Source organism: Anabrus simplex, chromosome 1, assembly GCF_040414725.1.
Source record: "Anabrus simplex isolate iqAnaSimp1 chromosome 1, ASM4041472v1, whole genome shotgun sequence".
Taxonomy (NCBI): domain Eukaryota; kingdom Metazoa; phylum Arthropoda; class Insecta; order Orthoptera; family Tettigoniidae; genus Anabrus; species Anabrus simplex.
In genome coordinates, this window is record NC_090265.1 from 1,118,405,256 (window position 1) to 1,118,427,944 (window position 22,689).

Consider the following 22,689-nt stretch of genomic DNA (forward strand, 5'->3'; position numbering starts at 1 on the left):
TTCCTTTCTATTCCTAGCTCTTTTCTACCCCATCGTCGCCAAATGACTTATCTGTGTCGGTGCAACGCAAAGGAAATTGAAACCAATTTTTTTTTTAAAAAGTAAATCTTTAATACGATATTTGTTTATGACTCGCCCAAAATTCCCTTCATTCGGTGAAGGTATTTATAACATCCATGTAGGCCAGTGCCCGTGAAATGTCGCTCTCAATTTATGGAACTTTCAAGTTGCATAGCCTTTCTTCTGTCGTTGTTCTGTTGTAGTCCTTCAACCTTTTGTCTTGTGAGTGTAAGCGGCATAAAGGACATGATTCATGTTATACAAGTGGGCCATCACAATTTGCGACACCTCTCAAAAATTGCCGCTCTAAGGCTCTATGCCCTATTACTAAATACGCTACTGCATTTACACTGTGTCAGTTTCGTAGTTCCATTTTACTCTAACACATGGTCGGAAAAGTGGAATTATTTTGCGCAACATACAACTGAATTTTAAATTAATGTTATAGGGTAAAGTCCAAATGTGTTACCAGATCTTTCATGTCGGGATCGTACAACATGGAGCGCCGAATGGACCCTTCCCGCCCTTCAGAAATGCAACTGTCGCAGCCGAGCTTGAATCCACAATCTTGGTGTCCGGAGATTGACACACTATCAACGATCCACAGAGCTACTCAGTGCTGGCTGTCAGAGTGGACTGGCTGGGTTTTATGAAGATTTTTGCTATGAATGAATATACAGTATTACGATGGCTTCATTTCACAGTTGCTATATAATTCATGTTTCCAGGGCGGTATTTAAGCATGGGGCAACATGGACCATAGCCGGAGACGGTAATTTATAAACAATTATTTTTCATTATGCTATAAGTAATAAATGTAGTATTCATGCTCTACACAAGATTTTTAAAAGATATGTTTGCAATGAATGGTCAATTAATTACATAACATGTGAATTTCAAATACGTACTGATATTTGATGTCAGCTGATCATACTATAACTAATTGTGTCGTCACATGTATTCCAGAATTCCCGCTTATAATTTAGTTATTGATACGGCGCAGATCATGTTACTTCAAAGACAAATATAATCTGTTTTGCGTATTTTGATTCGACGACAAAAAGATTTGAAATATATGTATCCATGTGTTGCCATAATTTTGCATTTGTACCTGGGTACCGAACGTTATTTTCGTCATTGCGAGGAACCAAACATAATCCTCGTTCTTCACTTTGTAAGGAAAACTCACAAGACTTGCCGGTGCACTGAGAGTGAACTCTTAAAATCCCTAGATTATAAAGATATGGTCGATGCCTTTGCCCGCTAGAAAGTGCGAAGAAGACCTCTTCAGCACTGACCTCATATTGATAAGAGAAACTAACCACAGCTTTATTGACTTTTGAAGCGGTGCATATGTCTGTGTACTTTTTCTTCTTTTACGTCTTCTTCTTCTTCTTCTTCTACTTCTTCTTCTTTATCTGGTTATTCTCCAGGATCAGATTTTCCTTCAGACTCAACGGGGGTCCCACCTCTACCGCCTCAAGCGCAGTGACCTGGAGCTTCAGACTCTGGGTTGGGGAATACAACTAGGAAGGATGACCAGTACTGCGCCCAGGTGGCCTCACCTGCTATGCTGAACAAGGGCTTGCGGGTAAATGGGAAGATTGGAAGGGATAGACAAGGAAGAGGGAAGGAAGCGGCCGTGGCCTTAAGTTAGATACCATCCCGGCATTTGCCTGAAGGAGAAGTGGGAAACCACGGAAAACCAATTCCAGGATGGCTGGGGTGGGAATCGAACCCACCTCTACTCAGTTGACCTCCGGAGGCTGAGTGGACCCCGTTCCAGCCATCATACCACTTTTCAAATTTCGTGGCAGAGCCGGGAATCGAACCCGGGCCTCCGGGGGTGGCAGCTAATCACACTAACCACTACACCAGAGAGGCGGATCTGTTTCCCCTTTAATGTTTTTAATTTACATATTGATTCATTTCATTGTCTTCCTTTCGATTTTCACATATACTGGCCGGGGGGGGGGGGGGTGCTCATTCTGTTAATGGCCCAGGGTGGAATGAATGTTAAATACGGCCCTGCCTGTTTCATCTTACTGAGAAACGCTAAGAATAACGAAGTCAGTATAATGTGGCGACAACCAGGAAGAACCAAGCTTAGAGCCATATCCACACGGTAGGAAGTCCTTTGTGTAGTTAACGACTGGCTGGTAACAATTACGCTTTACTCGCTCTTTATTTCAGTAAGTAAACAATATTTAATAGATCACACAATGCCAGGGGAAAAGAGAACTGTTATTCTGTTTTACAGGAAGATATGTCATACCCAAAGTTTTTGAGCCAAAGTACACTAACACTAGGGTTCTACTCTCTTTCCGCTTCTTCATTTTCTCCCGCATCCAATAGCCCGGTGTCCAGTTGTAACATTCTATCTTAAAGTAATACTATCAAGGTTTCAGTATAATACCTGGGTAGAAAGTTGCTCGAGGCCTCTAAAATGAAGATTTTGCATGAGCGAACGATAAGGGTGTTATAGAAAATATTTTTTCCTAGTAATGGGAAAATCACATGTAATTCAACACAATGATGGGTGTGTTCAACTGTCGATGGACATGAAATATATGTTTGTGTATAGTTAATATCTTGGTGCCGTCCCCTCACAAAAGGCTGGTGATCAGTTGCCGTATCCTGGATATCGAGCCACTGTCGGAAGTTACGCGTTTAGGAAGATCTTCGTATCTTCCTTTTTCTCTCTTCTTCAACCCAGACGCTGCTTGGATTTTCAAATAACACCACCCAATGTTCTGCGGTTATAGGTAAACTACACTCATGTTCATAAAAAAACAGAACACTTGAAAGACTAGAGATAGGAAGTTCATATTCCAAGGACATGTTAATTAGTATGTTCTGCAGAAACGATTAGCATTTCAGTCACCTACCTTCAGCATGTGTCCTGTTGCCTCCTCCATGGGCACTGATAACTTGTTCCATGCGTGATGGCATCGACGCGTATAAGGCGCGAATGGCGTCCTGGGGTATAGCCATACATGCTGCATTCACCTGGTTCCACAGTTCATCTTTGGTGGTTGGCATTGGGTCCCCCCCACCGCACCCGTCGTTTCAGCATATCCACACATTTTCGATTGGCGACAAGTCCGGTGATCGGGCGGGCCAGGGCAACATTCTGACATCCTGAGACAACAAGAAGGCACGTGTCCGTGCAGGAACATGTGGTCGCGCATTGTCCTGCTGAAATATGCCGTCTGGGGAGTCGTGCAGGAAGGGCATGGCTACGGGTCACAGGATGTCATTCACGTAGGTCAAACTGATCAGTGCCCCGGACACGCACCAACTGTGATGTGTGGTTGTATCCAATAGCACCCCACACCATAAGGCCTTCAGTTGGCGGTATATGTCTTGTGCGAATGCAGTCAATGTGATGCCTCTACCACTGTCTGCTGCGAACCAAAATGCGGCCATCATTTTCAAACAAACAGAACCTGGATTCGTCCGAAAACACTATCTGCTGCCATTCTTGTCCCCAGTGACGACGTTCCATACGCCATTGCAGTCTAGCATGTTTATGGACATTAGTCAAAAGCAGGTGGAGAAGTGGACGACGCGCCGGTAACCTAGACCGTAATAAACGGCGGTGCACTGTTACTCCTGATAGTGTACGATGTGTTACACTGTTCCACTGTTGCGCAGAGCCGAGGAGGACGCAGATCTGTCTTGCAATGCCATTCGGATGAGGTGTCGATCTTCTCGGGGGGAGGGTGGTCTGGGTGGTGCGACCAGATCCATCTAGTCGTGTTCTAAGGCCTTCTGTGAACCATTCTGTACACACTCGTTGCACTACCGACATACTTCGTCCCACACGAGCAGCAATTTCCCGGATGGATGCATCACGTTCTCTCATGCCAATAATGCGCTCTCTTTCAAACTCACTCATTTGACGGTACGGTTCTCGCATACGTCTGCCCAAGTCACACTTATCCATTACCTTCAGTTTATAGCGACAACGAGAGCCGCAGGCACATTTTACCAGTCGGTGGTGGTGCGCCGAGATATCGATGTGGACCTTGAACCTGAGGGCCGACATGGTTCAAATGCTAATCACTTCTTCAGAACATATTAATGCACATGCCCTATGAATATGAACTTAATATCTCTAGTCTTTCAAGGTTTTGATGAATATCAGTATACATTCCGTAGTTTCCTATTTTCACTTTACAAAGTCATCAAGCCGTAATATCTTTTAGTGAAAGTACTTTATCTCTATCAACGATTGTATTAGCATACCTTTTTATCGTGTAAATCATTTCCCGAAATCTTCTTTACCTACTTCCATTATGACAACCGTTACAGAAGAATAAATGGTACAAGATTGTGTTTTGTTAGATATATGCCAGAACGAAAAAAAAACATTAATTTTAGTGTATATACTTTGTATGCATAACAGTGCAATATTAGACAATTTATATTGGAAAAAAAGCTTTAAGCAACAGAATGCTAGACAAGATAAATAATTTACCAATCAATCAATCAATCAATCAATCAATCAATCAATCAATCACTACTGATCTGCATTTAGGGCGGATTCCCTGTCTGTTGTTTTCCTAGCCTTTTCTTACATGATTGCAAAGAAGTTGGAAATTTATTGAACATCTCCCTTGGTAAATTATTCCAATCCCTAACTCCCCTTCTTAAAAACGAATATTTGCCCCAATTTGTCCTCTTGAATTCCAACTTTATCTTCATGCTGTGATCTTTTCTACTTTTAAAGACACCACTCAAACTTATTCGTGTACTGATGTCATTCCACGCCATCTCTCCACTGACAGCTCGGAACATACCACTCAGTCGAGCAGCTCGTCTCCTTTCTCCCACGTCTTCCCAGCCCAAACTTTGTAACATTTTTGTAACGCTACTATTTTGTCGGAAATCACCCAGAACAAATCGAGCTGCTTTTCTTTGGATTTTTTCCAGTTCTTGAATCAAGTAATCCTGGTGAGGGTCCCATACACTCTAGCTGCGGTCTTACCAGAGACTTATATGCCCTCTCCTTGACATCCTTACTACAGCCCCTAATACCCTCATAACCATCTGCAGAGATCTGTACCCTTTATTAACAATCATATTTATGTGATTACCCCAATGAAGATCTTTCCTTATATTAAGACCTAGGTACTTACAATGATCCCCAAAGGGCACTTTCACCCCCATCGACGCAGTAATTAAAGCTGAGAGGAATTTTCCTATTTGTGAAACTCACAACCTGACCATACTTTTGTGTATGGTCGTATGTTTTTATTTTTTAAAAATTGTACAACTTATAAAATGTGTAATATAGCACACAACACCCACGAAACAAACAAAAAATGTAAATAAAAACCATGAATTCATGGTCTAAGAGCTCCTCGTAGAGCTGACCATTCACTCCCATAACAGGCGAATGAAACAACAATAAATTTATTATTTTCACACCAAGCAAATGCTGGGGCTTTACCTTAATTAAGACTGTCTTCCCGGTCCTAGCCCTGTCCTATCTCATCGTCACCGTAAGACCTGTCTGTGTCGATACGTCGTAAAACAACTAGCAGAAAATAAATAGAAAAACCGCAACAACAAAAAAGCAATATCGCTTCGTAATGAGATATACAAGTCTTAACGAAGTGTACAGTAGTTTGACATTGCTTTCTTCAGTGGGCCAGAAAGTGTTACTGCAGCAAGCATCTTTCAGAACAACCAGACGCATTATTCGCGCTCCGAATGCCATTATTCACAATCAGTATATCCATACATCCACAACTTCCATACTGTCACAGCCACTGGGACTTCAGCGCAAGCTGAATTTTACTCTGACCTGTGTCAAGAGACTGATGCAAAAAGTATCAGTCAAGAAATAGGAAAAGACGGTGTTTCTCTTCTATGAAAATGAATTTCAATAACTAAATCATTAGTAGAAGTGCGAGGATCACATAGATTGTCTCTGCACACAAATATTTGAAGATAAGGGATAGTGTACTGCAGCATTTCTTAGCTGGACGATCACACTGTGGTCTCAGCAAGTTCCCGAACTCCAGGTAAATGGATGTCTAACACCATGTTGGATATGTTGGTCAGTTATAGAATTCTCTTCGGCTTATGTGGAACAAATGACCGCAACAAAACTTGTTAGGTGGTGACAAGACGATCATTAGCGGTTACAAACACTGAAAGCTGCCAGAATGAACGACGCGGAATACATAAAATCTGGACCTGCAGTGTAGGTCAAGTACTGAAGTAGGTCGCTGCTCAACGAACACATAATTTAGTAATACAGCCAACTTGTCTCATGCAACATTGCTCGCACAAATTTCACCACTAACAAGGACCACTTTGTTCTTTGAAGTCGTTACCTGCGCCTATTCCAGTTGGGCAAGCAACTAACTACTGATCCCTTACATTTTGATTACACGTTGTGAGTTTAGAACACATTTAATTTGAGTGTTTTTACAAGGCTACTATTTCTGACTGGCTATAAACTACTTCACGGTAATATTTTGAGCATATTCGGCATGGTGTTATTTTTGGCAAGTCTGAAAAGCGTCATTAAAGTAAGGTTACAAGTGAAGCAAGTAACTCTCTCTTTTGAACAACACAATGTGTTGATCATCAGATATGCTCTGATAATATAGTTTTTAGAACATGACAAAACTGACCAGACCCTCTTTGATCACCGATAGACAATTTGCTGTTAACTGCAAATGACAATATTAAAATACAAGAGATAGTTTTGGCTTCATTCCACAGTGTTTAACTGGTTTCATTACACTGCTGTTTGTGATTTCTGCGAAGGATGGAGAAAAAGGGTTGATTTGGTGAAGTTCCTCGCTCCAATACTGAAATGTGTTAAATCACAACAACGTTATGTTCCATTAACAGATCAATGACATCGTCGCTAGCTTCCTATCAAGACAGCTGTGGTCGAGTAATAATAATAATAATAATAATAATAATAATAATAATAATAATAATAATAATAATAATAATAATAATAATAATAATAATAATAATAATGGCGTGTGGCCACAGAAGAGGCTTAGTGCAGGTCTTTCCGATTGACGCCGTATAGGCGACCTGCGCGTCTGTTAGAATGGAGCCCTACCTATGATGATTTCTAATGATGAAGACGACACACATACACCAGCCCCCGAGCCACTGGAATTAACCAATGGTTAAAATTCCCGATCCGGCCGGGAATAGAACCTGGGACCCTCTGGACCAAAGGCCAACACGCTATTTAGCCATGAAACTGGACCGAGTCGTAGTGAAATCAGTGAATACATGAGACTTTCTTTAAAGATTACTCATGAACCATCACATTCTATGGTGTATGAATACAAGATTAAGAGCCAAGTTAAGAAAGCTTGTAGTTTTACGTGAATATTGATACCGTGATCATAGCCATGGTACCTCCAGGTTTACATGGAATCCGACCCACATGGACATCAATTTTCATTTTAAAACTCCCGCATGCATTGGCACGGATTCAGATCGCGCCAGTGACTATGCCACTCCGCTCTCACCTCTTTAAGAGTCAAGTAAAACTACAAAGTAGTTTATTGACTAGGTTTAATTATCTAATGTTAAGTTCAGTCTTAATGTTTCTCATTGAACACTTCGCCGAGAGTTGACACGAATCCCATATAGCAGCCAAAGATTCGAAATTAATAGACAGTAATAACGGAGAAATACGCGTACGATGCTTAAGTCACTGGATATCCCCTGTGGGTAGGGGTGGTAGAACACGTCCACGATATACCCTGTCTGTGGTAAGAGGCGACTAAAAGAGAGACCAGGCGCTTATAGCTTGGGAGCATCGGTTTCTTGAACACAGTTCTCCTAGCTTCCACTTTGCTTCTTACTGTCAACTTTCCTATATCCGATCTCCCTTTGTCAACTCTCGTTCACTTCCGACCGCAATGGTATTAGGTTTGCAAGGCCCAGGGAATCTTTCATTTTCACGCCCTTCGAAGTTCGTCCCTTTCTTTTGACGCCGCTTTCATTCTTCAGACGGTTGAACTTCTTCCATCTTCTCTGATCAGTGATATGAGAGGATGGTTGACTAGCAGTAAATTAATGATCACCACCACCACCACCACCACCACCACCACCACCACCACGTCGTCCAGGCAGCTGTGGTTCGAATTTCCTTTGATCTGAGTACCTACCTTCAAAGACTTCTACAGGCACAGGCCAAGACTCTCCAAAAAAACTCTAAAGAAGATTCAACCAGTGGCCGAAGAAATTGACTGCGCGGTTCGAACAAATCCTGGGAATGTACCTTAATTCCTTTATGTCCATCGTCATCATAAGATTTCTCTGAGTCGGTGAGACGTAAAAGATGAGTTAATGACTGAGGGCACTGTTACTAGTACCTACTATAAAAAGGAGCGTAAAACGTTTCGGCTATGATAGCGTTGTGTTAAAGTGCTGAGTTGAAGTGCTGATTTCACTGACCACTGTATATGGATTCCTTTTATAATTTCCTTTACGTCGCACCAACACAGATAGGTCTTACGGAGATGATGGGATAGGAAAGGGCTAGAAGTGGGAACGAAGCGACCATGGCCTTAATTAAGGTTCCTAGTGTGAAAATAGGTACATGGACTCTAACCAATATTGCATTGGAATCCACTATTATAAACTTTTTCCCTTCGTTTTCCTTGATTAGACAATTTGAACTTTCTCATAGGCCGCTTACTTTCCAGTTCCGTACCCAACCCATTTTCATACTGTGCCTGCTTCGCCGTGGCGAATGAGGTCTCAGGGATAGACTAATTTTTCCATTTGTATTTCAATGTGAGAAAAGTTTCCAGACACATTATGTGTCAATTTTTAAAGGATGAAACCCTAATGAACGAAGCTGAACTTGAAGGATAAGAAATATTTTGCTTGGTAAACCCGACAGAGGGGTGTTATAATAATGTGATTGTTGCAGACGACGACGCCTGGATCCTGAACTGGACATGCTAGGACTGGGAACCGACATGTCCCTACTCCTGGACAGCACGGCGGCCCGACACAAACTGGCAGTGCGACCTCGGAGAAAACATACGGACTCTCGACAGCGACACGATGATACCAGGTACTGTGCTCATCTGGAACTCTTAACGAAATAATAAATTTTGAACTTTTATAAAAATAAATTAATAGACTTAAACATTTTAGAAATGTTCGCAGTGTAGCTTACGTTGTATGATGTAATTAATTCTTTATGTTGTATAAATTGGGCGTCCGACTCATTGGCTGAATGTTCAGCGTTGAGGCCTTCGGTTCAGAGGGTCCCGGGCTCGATTCCCGGCCGGGTCGGGGATTTTAATCGCCTCTGATTAATTCTTCTGGCCCGGGGACTGGGTGTTTGTGTTTGTCAGACAGCACACTACACTACCAACCAGCACAGAAACACGCAATAATGATTACATCCCTCCATATAGGGTTGGCGTCAGGAAGGGCATCCGGCCGTAAAATAGGGCCAAATCCACATGTGCAACACAGTTCGCACCCGCGACCCCACAGGTGTGGGAAAAACGGTGTAAAAAGAAGAATAAGAAGTTGTATATATCGGGCATCAAGCAAAGAAGCCACCGTTCTGCCTCGCCATACTACATACTACATACCAGTATTAGAGTTCGTACAGTATTTGCATAGGGTGATGATTCAATACGTGTTCTTCTTGAATGGTTTACCACACTGATGGAGTTCACTTTTGATTTGAGATAACTTACCAGTTCCAGATACCTTTTATGTCAAATTTTTAAAGGATGGATATCGGATATCGTGTAGGAAGGAAACAGAACAGAGAGTTTATAGGAGTGAACTTTTTAGTTCCAGTGATGTGATGCCGTTCTTCATTCACTGCTCACCGGGCGAGTTAGTCATGCGGTTAGATGCGCGCGTATGTGAGCTTGCATCCGGGAGATAGTGGGTTCGAATCCCACTGTCAGCAGCCTTGAAGATGGTTTTCCGAGGTTTCCCATTTTCACACCAGGCAAATGTTGGGGCTGTACCTTAATTAAGGCCACGGGCGCTTCCTTCCAACTCCTAGGCCTTCCCTATCTCATCGTCGCCATAAGACCTATCTGTGTCGATGCGACGTAAAGCCATTAGCAAAAAAAAAAAAAAAAAAAAAAAGAAGCATTCACTGCTCATAGTCTAAGTTAATTTGTTATTGTTTTTTTTATGTCCCACTAACTAATTGTGACGGTCTCCGGAGACGGCGAGATGCCGGAATGTTGTCCCGCAGGAGTTTTTACGTGCCAGTAAATCTACCGACACGAGGCTGAAGCATTTGAACACCTTCAAATACTACCGGACTGAGCCAGGATCGAACCTGCCAAGCTGGGGTCAGATGGCCAGCGCCTCAATCGTCTGAGCCACTCAGCCCGGCTGGTATAAGTTAAAAATTGGCCTTGATCATTTTGTAAACTGTGATAACGACCATTGAGAGGGAGATGTTTTCCACATCACCCAGAGTAAATTCTGCATTGAATAAGGAATTCCACTAGCAGTTAGTATTGCGCAGGGAATTAGATGTCGCGTGGCACTTCAAGACTATATCAACAACATTGTATTTTCTTGACCCCTGAGTGGACCGGACTCCTTTTAAATCAACATTACATAATGTCACAAACCCTGAGACTGAATCAATCACACTGGATGCAGTGTGGTAGTTTACACCAGGTTGTGCAGCTCTTCCATGTGGCTAATGTAGTCTGTTTCAGTTGCGAGTGTTTTTTATGAAGTGAGAATATTTTAGCCTGGCGCAAGAGAAACTTAGTGCAGTGAAATTTTTCACGGAGTGCAAAGCATTGAGCGAGTGGGATAACGCGCCAACACCCCTTGGTTGGATAGTTCCGACTAGAATCTCTTCCCATTTCACACGGACTATACATCGGTGTTCACGCGTCATTGTTTGCAATACACCACACTGATACCTTGGAAATTAGTTTAAATGAACTGGGACCAGCTGTGGCTCTGTCAAACTGCGTAATCATATTGAAATAAAAAGCAACAAAAATGATGAATACATTAATATTGCCAAGTGATCATTATTATCCATTATTATCATGCGTGTTTGATAAGTTGATACCTATCGGAAGGCTCTTCCTACCGAGTATTATTTATCTCAAAGTATAAAACAGAGAGCGTGGTCCGAAATGAGTTGGAGGTCTACGCTACTCTCAAGAGTAATATTGGCTGTAAATTGTCAACACACTTGCTATAAAATAAAAATAAAAAAAGAAACACAACTCGATCTATTAAGCTTCAACTCTGTGAACTGTAACACAGATACTCCAACCGTATATTTCCACGTCATTACCACACAATGTGAAGAAATTAGTTTCATGTTCTGAATGTTCATCATTTGGGATCTTTCGACCCATCTCAAGCAGAAAAGATAGAACTCAGTTTCCAAGTACTCTAATTATGTTCCTGAAAATCGTAAACATAGTTAGTAGGACTTAAAACCAATATTTTTATCATTACTTTAATAATGTATCTTCGTGAAAAACATTTAGCATCCATAAAAGTGTTGAAGTTAATTTTGAACAACAGAATTAGAAGAGAAATGGTTCTTCACTTTCAAGGGCCTTTCCTTCGTTTAATGTCGGTCACCCAGCCGGGATCTCGTGTGTTATTTTATTGTTACTGTTTACACTTTGCTTTTCGTCACACCGACGCAGATTGGTCTTACGGCGACGATGGGACAGCAGAGGGCTAAGAATGGAAAGGAAGCTACCGTGGCCTTAATTAAGGTACCAAACCAAACCAAACCCCATGGCACTACAGCCCTTGAAGGGCCTTGGCCTACCAAGCGACCGTGCCTCAGCCCGAAGGCCTGCATATTACGAGGTGTCGTGTGGTCTTGGCTTTCTAGACCGGAGCCGCTATCTCACCGTCATATAGCTCCTCAATTCTAATCACGTAGGCTGAGTGAACCTCGAACCAGCCCTCAGGTCCAGGTAAAAATCCCTGACCTGGCCGGGAATCGAACCCGGGGCCTCTGGGTAAGAGGCAGGCACGCTACCCCTACACCACGGGGCCGGCTAATTAAGGTACAGACTCAGCATTTGACTGGTGCGAAAGCCATCTTCAGGGCTGCCAACAGTGGAGTTCGAACCCACTATCTCCCGAATGCATTCTGATAGCTACTGAGCCCGTACTGGCGCGTTCAAATATATATATATATGGTTGCGATTGGAGGACACGTAGAAGCCAGATAGAGGGAAAGTTATGGAAACAACAGCTGAGAGAGTTTTTAAAAAAGAATCTTGGTATTCCATTTTTGCCAGGGGCTTTACGTCGCACTGACACAGATAGGTCTTATGGCGACGATGGGATAGGAAAGGCCTAGGAGTTGGAAGGAAGCGGCCGTGGCCTTAATTAAGGTACAGCCCCAGCATTTGCCTGGTGTGAAAATGGGAAACCACGGAAAACCATCTTCAGGGCTGCCGATAGTGGGATTCGAACCTACTATCTCCCGGATGCAAGCTCACAGCCGCGCGCCTCTACGCGCACGGCCAACTCGCCCGGTAATCTTGGTATTCTGGGACATTCTGTTCGTATTCGCAGGGACATTCTATTCGTACTCGTACTGGCATTCTGAAAGTAATCACATTGGAATTTTGATTTTCAAGCTCATTTCTTGATAGTGCAGTGTTAATTCACGCGTGCGTAGCGTTCGCAGGGACAGTTACTGACTCAGTCATAATCGAATTCTGAACTCACTCTCGAACTTATTCTCAGAAGCAGACTTAGTACTATTTTATGCTGTACGGAGAGTGTCATTCGGGGATCAGTTATGAAGACAATATTAAAGTATTCGCACAGCTCGTATGAAGATAATTCAGAAGGGACACGGTGTAATCGCGAGGTATTCAAAGCAGTAAACAGGTTTAGAGGATATGATATCAGTATGATTGACATGAGCAAAGCATATTACGTATGAGTCCGAGTTTCGAAGACCGTCGCTTTACAGAAACGAAACTGAAGTGCGAGAGTTTCTGACGGATATCCGCGGACGCTACTCACGAGTGAAGATAAACATGAGAAATATAGTAGGAAGTAGTGGTAAAAACGCAATCCGCAAAGACGGAATAAATCGCGATAGCCTGTCGTAATGATTAATAACTTATTAAGTCAAATGTTAATTAATTGAGGTCCGAGTGACGTTACAGACTGTCACCAGGCTATTCGTGAAACCTGTACGAGTCCGGTCAAATCAGCGAAGGACCACAGCATTAGCAGTACCGTATCCTGAGCAGGAGACGTCATGCTCCAGCCCAGCATCCAAGGAGCAGTTGATTCAATGAGAACCATTGATGGCATCACGATGGAGTAGAAGCAGTAGGATTACCTTACGCTGGAGGAAAGATGGAAACCGAAGGATGAGTAAAACAAACTCACGTAAATGTTTTAGAGGGAACGTTTTATTTGTAAATATTAGACAGTAGGATGTTTTATTATTATAGAGATTTGGAAAACCGGAGTTTTACGGTACAGTAAATTACAGGAATTTGTAAAGAAAGGTAAACTGAGTGATTTCGTTTCACTTCATTTCATTTCATCTTGTGTTATGATGGGTGGTTTAGTTCGAATGCATGGGGAACTACTTGAGATAAGTTAAAAATGTAAATACAGTGAAGTCAAGATTTAAACACTATGTGAGTCAAGGGATGAAATCAGAGACACACATGGGACGGAATATAATGTCAAGTCGTAGAGAATGTTGATTTTAATGCATGCATAGAGTGTGTAGTACGCATGAATGAATTTGTGTTAGTGTGAAAGAGTGTACAGGCGAGTGTCCTGTGAAATGAAGGTATTTGAATTCCTGTCTATGCAAGACGGAAAATGTGTGTGATATTGGAAATGGCTGTCAGTTAATGTTATATGCCAGCTGGACTGCGAAGGTATTTATACGGTTCCCAGCTGAGAGGATTATATATATATATATAAAAGTGATTATTATGTGATTATTATTTCCGAGTCAACGTTGCTTAGAGAAAGCTATTAGTAATGCATAGTATCATGACTAGAGTAATCTAGATAGTTTATTCATCATGGGAAAGAAAATGTAACGATTGCGCAGTTGGTAAAGGCAGGTTATTTCAGTTGATGAGATGGAGATTAGTATCATTACGAGTTGTGAGCGTGGTTGAAGTTACGGTAGCATGGTGACTGGAAATTGCATTGAGTTTTTTGGATAGTTCAATAAACGTCATCGGTATTTAGGCGATGGTATTGAGAGTGTGCATTTGATAATTGATATGATAAGATAGGTATTTCAAAGAGGCCACTGAGGTAAGATAGTATGAGAAGGTTGACAAGCCTTGGAACCACGTGTGTGTTAATACGGAGCGTCGTTCTCCAGGTGTACGTACAGGCGAGTGTCCTGTGAAATGAAGGTATTTGAATTCCTGTCTATGCAAGACGGAAAATGTGTGTGATATTGGAAATGGCTGTCAGCTGATGTTATATGCCAGCTGGACTGCGAAGGTATTTATACGGTTCCCAGAGTGTGTCAGATTTACAGAGGCCTATATGATGATATTGTTAGCACCGCACTACTCACGAGTATAAGTTAGCGATTTCCAGAACCGAGTATTTAAACCAGGAAATAACTACAAGAACCTAAGATTGGAGTAGATTTGTTTAGTTTCTGCCATGATTACCAGTTTTTATCGGCATGAATGGAGATTTGCTTAATGTTGAATGCGAGTGTACGGGAAAGCGTATTTGCGGTAATGGAGTGGCATTATATTCTTAAGAATCTGTGTGTGTTGATTTGTTTTAATTTGTGTTGTGATCCATTGCTTTGTGAATAATTGTGTGTGGTAGATTAAATCCACGCGAGGGTTGAAACTAATGTTTATTTCAAGTTGCGTGTGTAGTTATTAAGACAACGATTCACTCAGGATGTATAGTATTGTACATTAGGTTTAACTGTAGTATTCCCCTAAAAAATCTGCGCGAGGCGGGTAGGGACTCATCGATCATGGACAGATCCTTCGGCTAAGTGACCAACTATTCAACGGCTAACGATGTTGGTAGATTCGAGTGCACAGATTTTGAATTCCAGACACGTGGGAGAAGAATTTAAGTACATTTCACTGTCGGCAGCCCTGAATATGGTTTTCCGTGGTTTCCCATTTTCACACCAGGCAAAACCTCAGCCTAGTAAATTTAGCTAGACGTTCGTGAGAGGCTGTACCTTATTAAGACCACGGCCGTTTACTTCCCATTCCTAGGCCTTTCCTACCCCATCGTCGCCATAAGACCTATCTGTGTCGGTGCGACGTAAAGCAAATAGGAAAAAAAACACATTTCTATTCGTGTTTATGTCATGATTTTTGTCGTAATTGTTGTATGTGGTGTTTGTCAAGTTAACTTTCTTTGATTTTTCTTTTGTATCAATTAGACTAAATTTACCAAATGCTGCCATTATTTTTCGTGGTGTAGAGGAAGCGTGCCTGCCACTTACCCGGAGGCCCCGGGTTCAATTCCCTGCCAGGTCATGGATATTTACCTGGACCTGGGGGGTGGTTCGAGGTCCACTCAGTCTACATGATTAGAACTGAGGAGCTATCTGACGGTGAGATAGCGGCCCCGGTCTCGAAAGCCAAAAATAATAGCCGAGAGGATTCGTTGTGCTGACCACACGACACCTCATAATCTGCAGGCCCTCGGGCTGAGCAGCGGTCGCTTGGTAGGCCAAGGCCCTTCAAGGGCTGTAGTGCCATGGGGTTTGGTTTGGTTTTTTGCCATTATTTCAGCATAGCTCCAACCTTATTCATGTTTGTCGGTGGAAGTATATGTTCCCCCAAAATCTCAGCCTAGTAAATTTAGCTAGACGTTCCTGAGAGGACGTGAACCGGTCACCCCTGAGATACTGAGCAAAAGTCGGAGCAAAACCAGATTTTGGTGGCATATGGGGAGACTACGTGACCCGAACACCGCAGCCACATGTTCAGTCTGCTGTGTTATCATACCCGAAATGCATGCAATCATAGACAAAGCGAGTGTCTCTGCATTAAATGACTCGAGATCGTTATTGCACAAGCGTAAGGCGTTAATTTCCCTAGCAAAAATACCAAGTTTGATTCCTGGTATTGATAGGGATGTAACCTAAGAGCTGCTTCAGAATTTCCAAACGGCTTTTACTTGATTCGGCTATTGAAAGGTGTGTGTGTGTGTTTTAAGGAGACGATTCCCACTGGGGTCAAAAGTGAGCCTTCATCAACAACATTATTCTTTCTTGACCTCGGAGTACCGAGCGAGTTGACCGTGCGGTTAAGAGCGCGCAGTTGTGAGCTTGCATTCGGGAGATAGTGGATTCGAACCCCAGAGTCGGCACCATGAAGATGGTTTTCTGTGGTTTCCCATTTTACACCAGGCAAATGCTGGGTGGAGTGTTCTACCTTAATTAAGGCCACGACCACTTTCTTCCCACTCCTAGCCCTTTCCTGTCCCATCGTCGCTATAAGACCTAGCTGTGTCAGTGCGACGTAAAGCAGCATTAAAGGACGTTCGCAAAACCCAGGACACTATCGAATGCCGGCTGAGTAGCTCAGATGGTAGAGCGCTGGCCTTCTTACTCCAGGATGGCTGGTTCGATCCCGGCTCAGTCCGGTAGTATTTGAAGGTACTCAAAAACGTCAGCCACGTGTCGGTAGATTTACTGGCACGTAAAAGAACTCCTACGGGACCTCGGCGTCTCCGGAAAACTGTGAAAGTAGTTGGTGGGACGTAAAGCCAATAACGTTATTATTATTATTATTATTATTATTATTATTATTATTATTATTATTATTATTGCGTTAGGGCCTATTAGGGACCACGCTCCAATTTCAATTCTCCATCCTTTGTTCTTGTTCCTTCCTTTTCTTCCAATATTCCCTCATTTTTAACTGTTTCTTTTTTCTTTCTTCAGACCGTTTGTGCCGGTTTTCTTTGCCTCCTTCCCTTGGAATCCTTCCATCTTTAAAACTTTAATCCTTAAAATTTCTTTTTCCATTAATTCTTCTTCTCTGATGTTCTTTCTTTCCAAGTCTTTTTGATCCCTTGAATCCAGATGGTTGTTGACTTTTTCTTCCAAAGCTACGTGAAGATATTTTTGGTTAGTCTACTGTCGTCCATTCTGTAAATATGTCCAAAAAATAGTTATTATTATTATTATTATTATTATTATTATTATTATTTCCGACTCGTCGGCTGAATGGTCAGCGTACTGGCCTTCGGTTCAGAGGGTCCCGGGTTCGATTCCCGACCGGGTCGGATATTTTAACCTCCATTGGTTAATTCCAATGGCCGGGGGGCTGGGTGTTTGTGCTGTCCCCAACATCCCTGCAACTCACACACCACACATAACACTATCCTCCACCACAATAACACGCAGTTTTACCTACAAATGGCAGATGCCGCCCACCCTCATCTGAGGGTCTGCCTAACAAGGGCTGCACTCGGCTAGAAATAGCCACACGAAATTATATTATTATATTATTATTATTATTATTATTATTATTATTATTATTATTATTATTATTATTATTGCACCATTGAATAAGGAATTCCATTAACAGTTAATATTGCACATGTAGCCTAATTACACTCTCTGCAGTGTGGTAGTTTACTGGCTAAGGACCAATGGTACAAACCCTCAGACACATACCTGTTTACTTTTTGACGTAGACCAACCTCCCAAAGTTTGAACGAAAGCGGTGACCCCCATGACTGTCTGTAATCTCTCATTGTAAGTAGGCCTACTATCATTCAACAATGGGTGTGAACGTGTGATAAACAAGTTCTGGGTATCAATAGTATCAGAGTGTATATGGTGGGCTACTGGTTATAAGTGCTGGCCACATTAGAAGACATGTTGAAGCCGACTGACAGTACATCATGAAGTGAAGAAGTGTGTTATGTTCAACAGTCGGGTGCTTCACTAATTGTGCCTTTATCTTGTGCGACTTGGATTTACTGCGAGACATTGACATACTTAAGCTTAATTAGGTGTAAGAATTATCGTGCGCACTACTTCCCGTGCCAACAAGTACACCAGTCTGTCTTCATTACTCGACCCCTATCTCTTTATCGCTCTGGCTGGCTAAAAACAAAGTATAGCCTTCACATAACCGGGAGGTCGTGCGCTCGATTCCCGGATGAGTCCCCCCTCTTACCGAGGAACAGCTCTAAACTTGTTCTGTTAATGAGGTCACATGTTATTTATATTTCAGACTGAAATACTCGTAATAAAGCAGTGGCCTACAATTACGATATAACTCTGACCTAGATGAATTTACTATCTTAGAATCAGACGGCTTATTCTCATACTACGGTGGATCCTTTTGCCTTGAAAAAGTACGCGGCTAGGAATGGAAAGGAAGCGACAGCATTTTCCTGGTGTGAAAAAGGGACATTACGGGAAACCAACTTCAGGACTGTCGATAGTGGGGTTCAAACCCACGATCTCACGAATACAAGCTGACAGACGATCCGAACCACGTAGCCTACTTGCTCGGTGTATTCTTTCTTATTCTTATTATTATTATTTCGAGTCAAAAATCTTAGAATCAGTAACTATATATCAGTTTATATGTAATACTAATTAGATTTAAATCCTAGGAACCGGAAAGGAGGCTGAAATACGAACTCCCATCCCCACGCAGCTGATGTGTCTTGGCCTACCAAGCGACTGATGCTCAGACCGAAAGCCTGCAAATCACGAGGTGATGCAATGTGAGCGCGAAGACGAATTCCCTCGGCCATTATGCTTGGTTTTCTAGACCGGGGTCGCTATCTCACCGTCGGAATTGTTCTCATGCAGGTTGAGTGATCTCGAGCTAGCCCACAAATCCAAGTAAAATTCCCTGCCCTTGCCGTGAATCGAACCCGGGGTCTTCAGGTAAGAGGGAGGCTTCCACCTCTAGACCGTGGGCCCGACATCAACTGCCATGCTGAAGAATAAATCTTAGGGTGCCTTTGTTTCACAATCTCTCCTTAAGTGAAGGTGACAATGTACTCTTAGTTGACAATTGTCATGTTGCTGTCACATGAGTTATTTATTGAGGTGACAATTAACCAGCATTGCTACTTATAGCAAACCTTGGCCATGAGCTAGTATTACGTCACAGCGTATTCACAACCTTACTTACCGTTTATATAATTCAAGTTCCCCGAGCCATTTCCTTTCCATTCGCTCCAGTTACGAAAATAAATTCTTGGAAGTACCACACACCTTTAGTCCGCTGCTACATTAATATTCAACAGTTAACTTGCATCCTGCAGCAACACGAGTTTATGAAAGACATTAAAACGTGTGACGTATTCCTGAAACTACTTCCAAAAACTATTTACACTTCTATATATACTTGAAAAATACATTTCTTGTGAAATGTGTGCCAAGAAATGTTGAATGAAAATGTCGTAAATCATGTTGTTAATCCATTCAGATCACGTTAAGATATCCTCTTATTGACCATGAAATCAGACTAAAATAGGAAGGCGACTCAAATGAAAATGTGAATTATAATTGATTTTATTGAGCAAACGAAGTATACAATATCATTTTTCTACGCAGTCTCCATTACGTTCAATTTAAATCCTCTAGCGCTTACAAAGTGCTTAAATTCCTTTAGAGAGAAATCTTCCCGTTGACAGCGGAGCCACTCGTCCACCACCTTCATCCTTCATCTTTATCCGAACAGAGGTCCGGCTCCATGGCAAATGGTTAGCGTGCTGGCCTTTGGTCACAGGGGTCCCGGGTTCGATTCCTGGCAGGGTCGGGAATTTTAACCATAATTGGTTAATTCCGCTGGCACAGGGGCTGGGTGTGAGTGTCATATTCATCACCATTTCATCCTCATCACGAACAAGGACCAAGGGAATGCCCTTCCCGAAGATAAGGGGCGGGCCACCTAGAAGGTAACGCCTTCTCTCTGGCCAGGAGATTTGGCGGGGTTTGGAGGTTTGTTGGTGTTAGGAGATGGAAAGGGGGAGCATTGATTGTTTAAGGAGATGTGAGGGTTTAGCCTCTTGGCTAAGGAGCGTAGCTGTTCTGTGCTTTATTATGTAGTGTTTACAGTTACATATACATTTGTGCTTACATATTTTACATTAAGGTTACAATTATTAGTACATGTGATTTTTAATACACTTATTAGTACATGTGATTTTGAATATAGCTAGGCTGTGGGTATGGTGGAATGAGAATGGTTGGGAGCAGGTGTGAGGTTAGAAGATGTAGGATGGCTGTACAGTTATGAAGAGAGGTGATAAGGAAGTGGAGGAGATCCAATGTGGGTGGAGGTGGGGGGTGGGGGTGGGGCTTGAATGAGGGAGAGGTGGAAAGGCTTGTCGATATGGAGGGTTTGGAGTGGGGGGGCGGGGGCGGTGATGTGCAGTGGCTGATGGATGGCGAGTGGATGGGGGTGGTGAGTGGGAGGGTTCCACTCGGTGGTGTTCGCCGAATATTTGAGCTCCTGTAGTGATGAGTTGCTGGACGTCTTGTTCTGATGGTAGTTAAAGCCGGACCATATACGTTGGGCCGTGATTGCTGCGTATCATTATGGCCCTCCTTACCGGGACGCCTGTGGCACGAAGTTCTTGGATTCCCTTTCAGCGCTGTCCGGGGTGATGCCTCGTGTACACAGCTGTACGTTGACTCGGGAGGTGGTGGCTGCTGGGTCGGTGTTGCGTGGTCAGCGGTGTTATCTGGTAGGGCCATTACGGTCGTTGCCTGGTGGGGACTGGGAGGTTGTTGGATGGGAGGGGGGAGTTCATTGTCATGACCGGCGAGGTGTGGCAGGTTGTACTGTTGGTGGTTGTAGTTGAGGGAAGAGTGCTGGCAGTAGTTGTGATGATTGTGATAGTGGTTGTGGTAGGGAGGGAAAGTGGGAGTGGTATTGTCTTGATTGGGGGCTCATGGAGGATGGGAATGTACTCAGGCTTAGCTTGTAGCTGGTCTAAGATGGGCTGCGGCGGTGATATCACGACGTAGTTATTATTCCTTATGTTGGCTCCGTCGTGGAAGAGGCGTTGCCCAGCTTGTTCATTTATGACTTGTACTAGTAGATGTTCTGACGATTTCTTGGTGCGGCCATCTATTACACGGAAAGCATTCACAATTTGGGCATCTTGTGTTCTGAGTTCCTAGTATATTTCTTTCTCTGGGATAGAGAGATCTACCCATGGGATGAGCACATAGGGCATGTTTGGTGGTAGTGGGGAAGGCGACTGCCAACTAGGCGTCTGCCTGATTGTGCTTTATTGCGCTCGGCTGGGTTGCTAGTAACGTTGTGGGCCACCCGGCCAAGAAAAAAGTTCGGGATGTGTGTTCAGTGATACTTCGGAGTTCGGAGAGGAGATGCTCATCACGACGCGCAGGTCACCTGTTGTTGTTTGAGTCATCAGTCCATAGACTGGTTTGATGCAGCTGTCCATGCCACCCAATCCTGTGCTAACCTTTTCATTTCTACGTAACTATTGCATCCTATATCTGCTCTAATCTGTTTGTCATATTCATACCTTGGTCTACCCCTACCGTTCTTGCCACCTACACTTCCTTCAAAAACCAACTGAACAAGTCCTGGGTGTCTTAAGATGTGTCCTATCATTCTATCTCTTCTTCTCGTCAAATTTAGCCAAATCGATCTCCTCTCACCAATTCGATTCAGTATCTCTTCATTCGTGATTCGATCTATCCATCTCACCTTCAGCATTCTTCTGTAACACCACATTTCAAAAGCTTCTATTCTCTTTCTTTCTGAGCTAGTTATCGTCCATGTTTCACTTCCATACAATGCCACGCTCCACACAAAAGTCTTCAAAAACATCTTTCTAATTCCGATATCAATGTTTGAAGTGAGCAAATTTCTTTTCTTAAGAAAGCTCTTCCTTGCTTGTGCTAGTCTGCATTTTATGTCCTCCTTACTTCTGCCATCGTTGGTTATTTTACTACCCAAGTAACAATATTCATCTACTTCCTTTAAGACTTCGTTTCCTAATCTAATATTTCCTACATCACCTGCCTTCGTTCGACTGCACTCCATTACTTTTGTTTTGGACTTACTTATTTTCATCTTGTACTCCTTACCTAAGACTTCATCCATACCATTCAGCAACTTCACGAGATCTTCTGCAGTCTCAGATAAAATAACAATATCATCGGCAAATCTCAAGGTTTTGATTTCTTCTCCTTGGACTGTGATTCCCTTTCCAAATTTCTCTTTGATTTCCTTTACTGCCTGTTCTATGTAAACATTGAAAAGGAGAGGGGACAAACTGCAGCCTTGCCTCACTCCTTTCTGGATTGCTGCTTCTTTTTCAAAGCCCTCGATTCTTATCACTGCAGACTGATTTTTATACAGGTTGTAGATAATTCTTCGTTCTCGGTATCTGATCCCTATCATCTTCAGAATCATAAATAGCCTGGTCCAATCAACATTATCGAATGCCTTTTCTAGATCTACGAATGCCATGTACGTGGGCTTGTCCTTCTTGATTCGATCCTCTAAGATCAGACGTAAAGTCAGGATTGCTTCACGTGTTCCTACATTTCTTCTGAAGCCAAATTAATCTTCCCCCAACTCAGCTTCAACTTGTTTTTTCCATTCTTCTGTAAATAATACGTGT

At 42.7% G+C, this 22,689-nt stretch overlaps 1 protein-coding gene across 8 annotated transcripts in view; it reads left to right on the plus strand.

The window, feature by feature from the left end:
• Obsc (Obscurin) overlaps positions 1 to 22,689 on the plus strand; it is a 980,481-nt gene that overhangs the window by 346,836 nt on the left and 610,956 nt on the right. For all 8 annotated transcript variants that reach the window (XM_068225413.1, XM_068225414.1, XM_067137343.2 and 5 more), the window contains one exon: positions 8,996 to 9,142. In XM_068225413.1, coding sequence (XP_068081514.1) covers positions 8,996 to 9,142 — 147 coding nt within the window. The remainder of the gene's footprint in view (positions 1 to 8,995; positions 9,143 to 22,689) is intronic.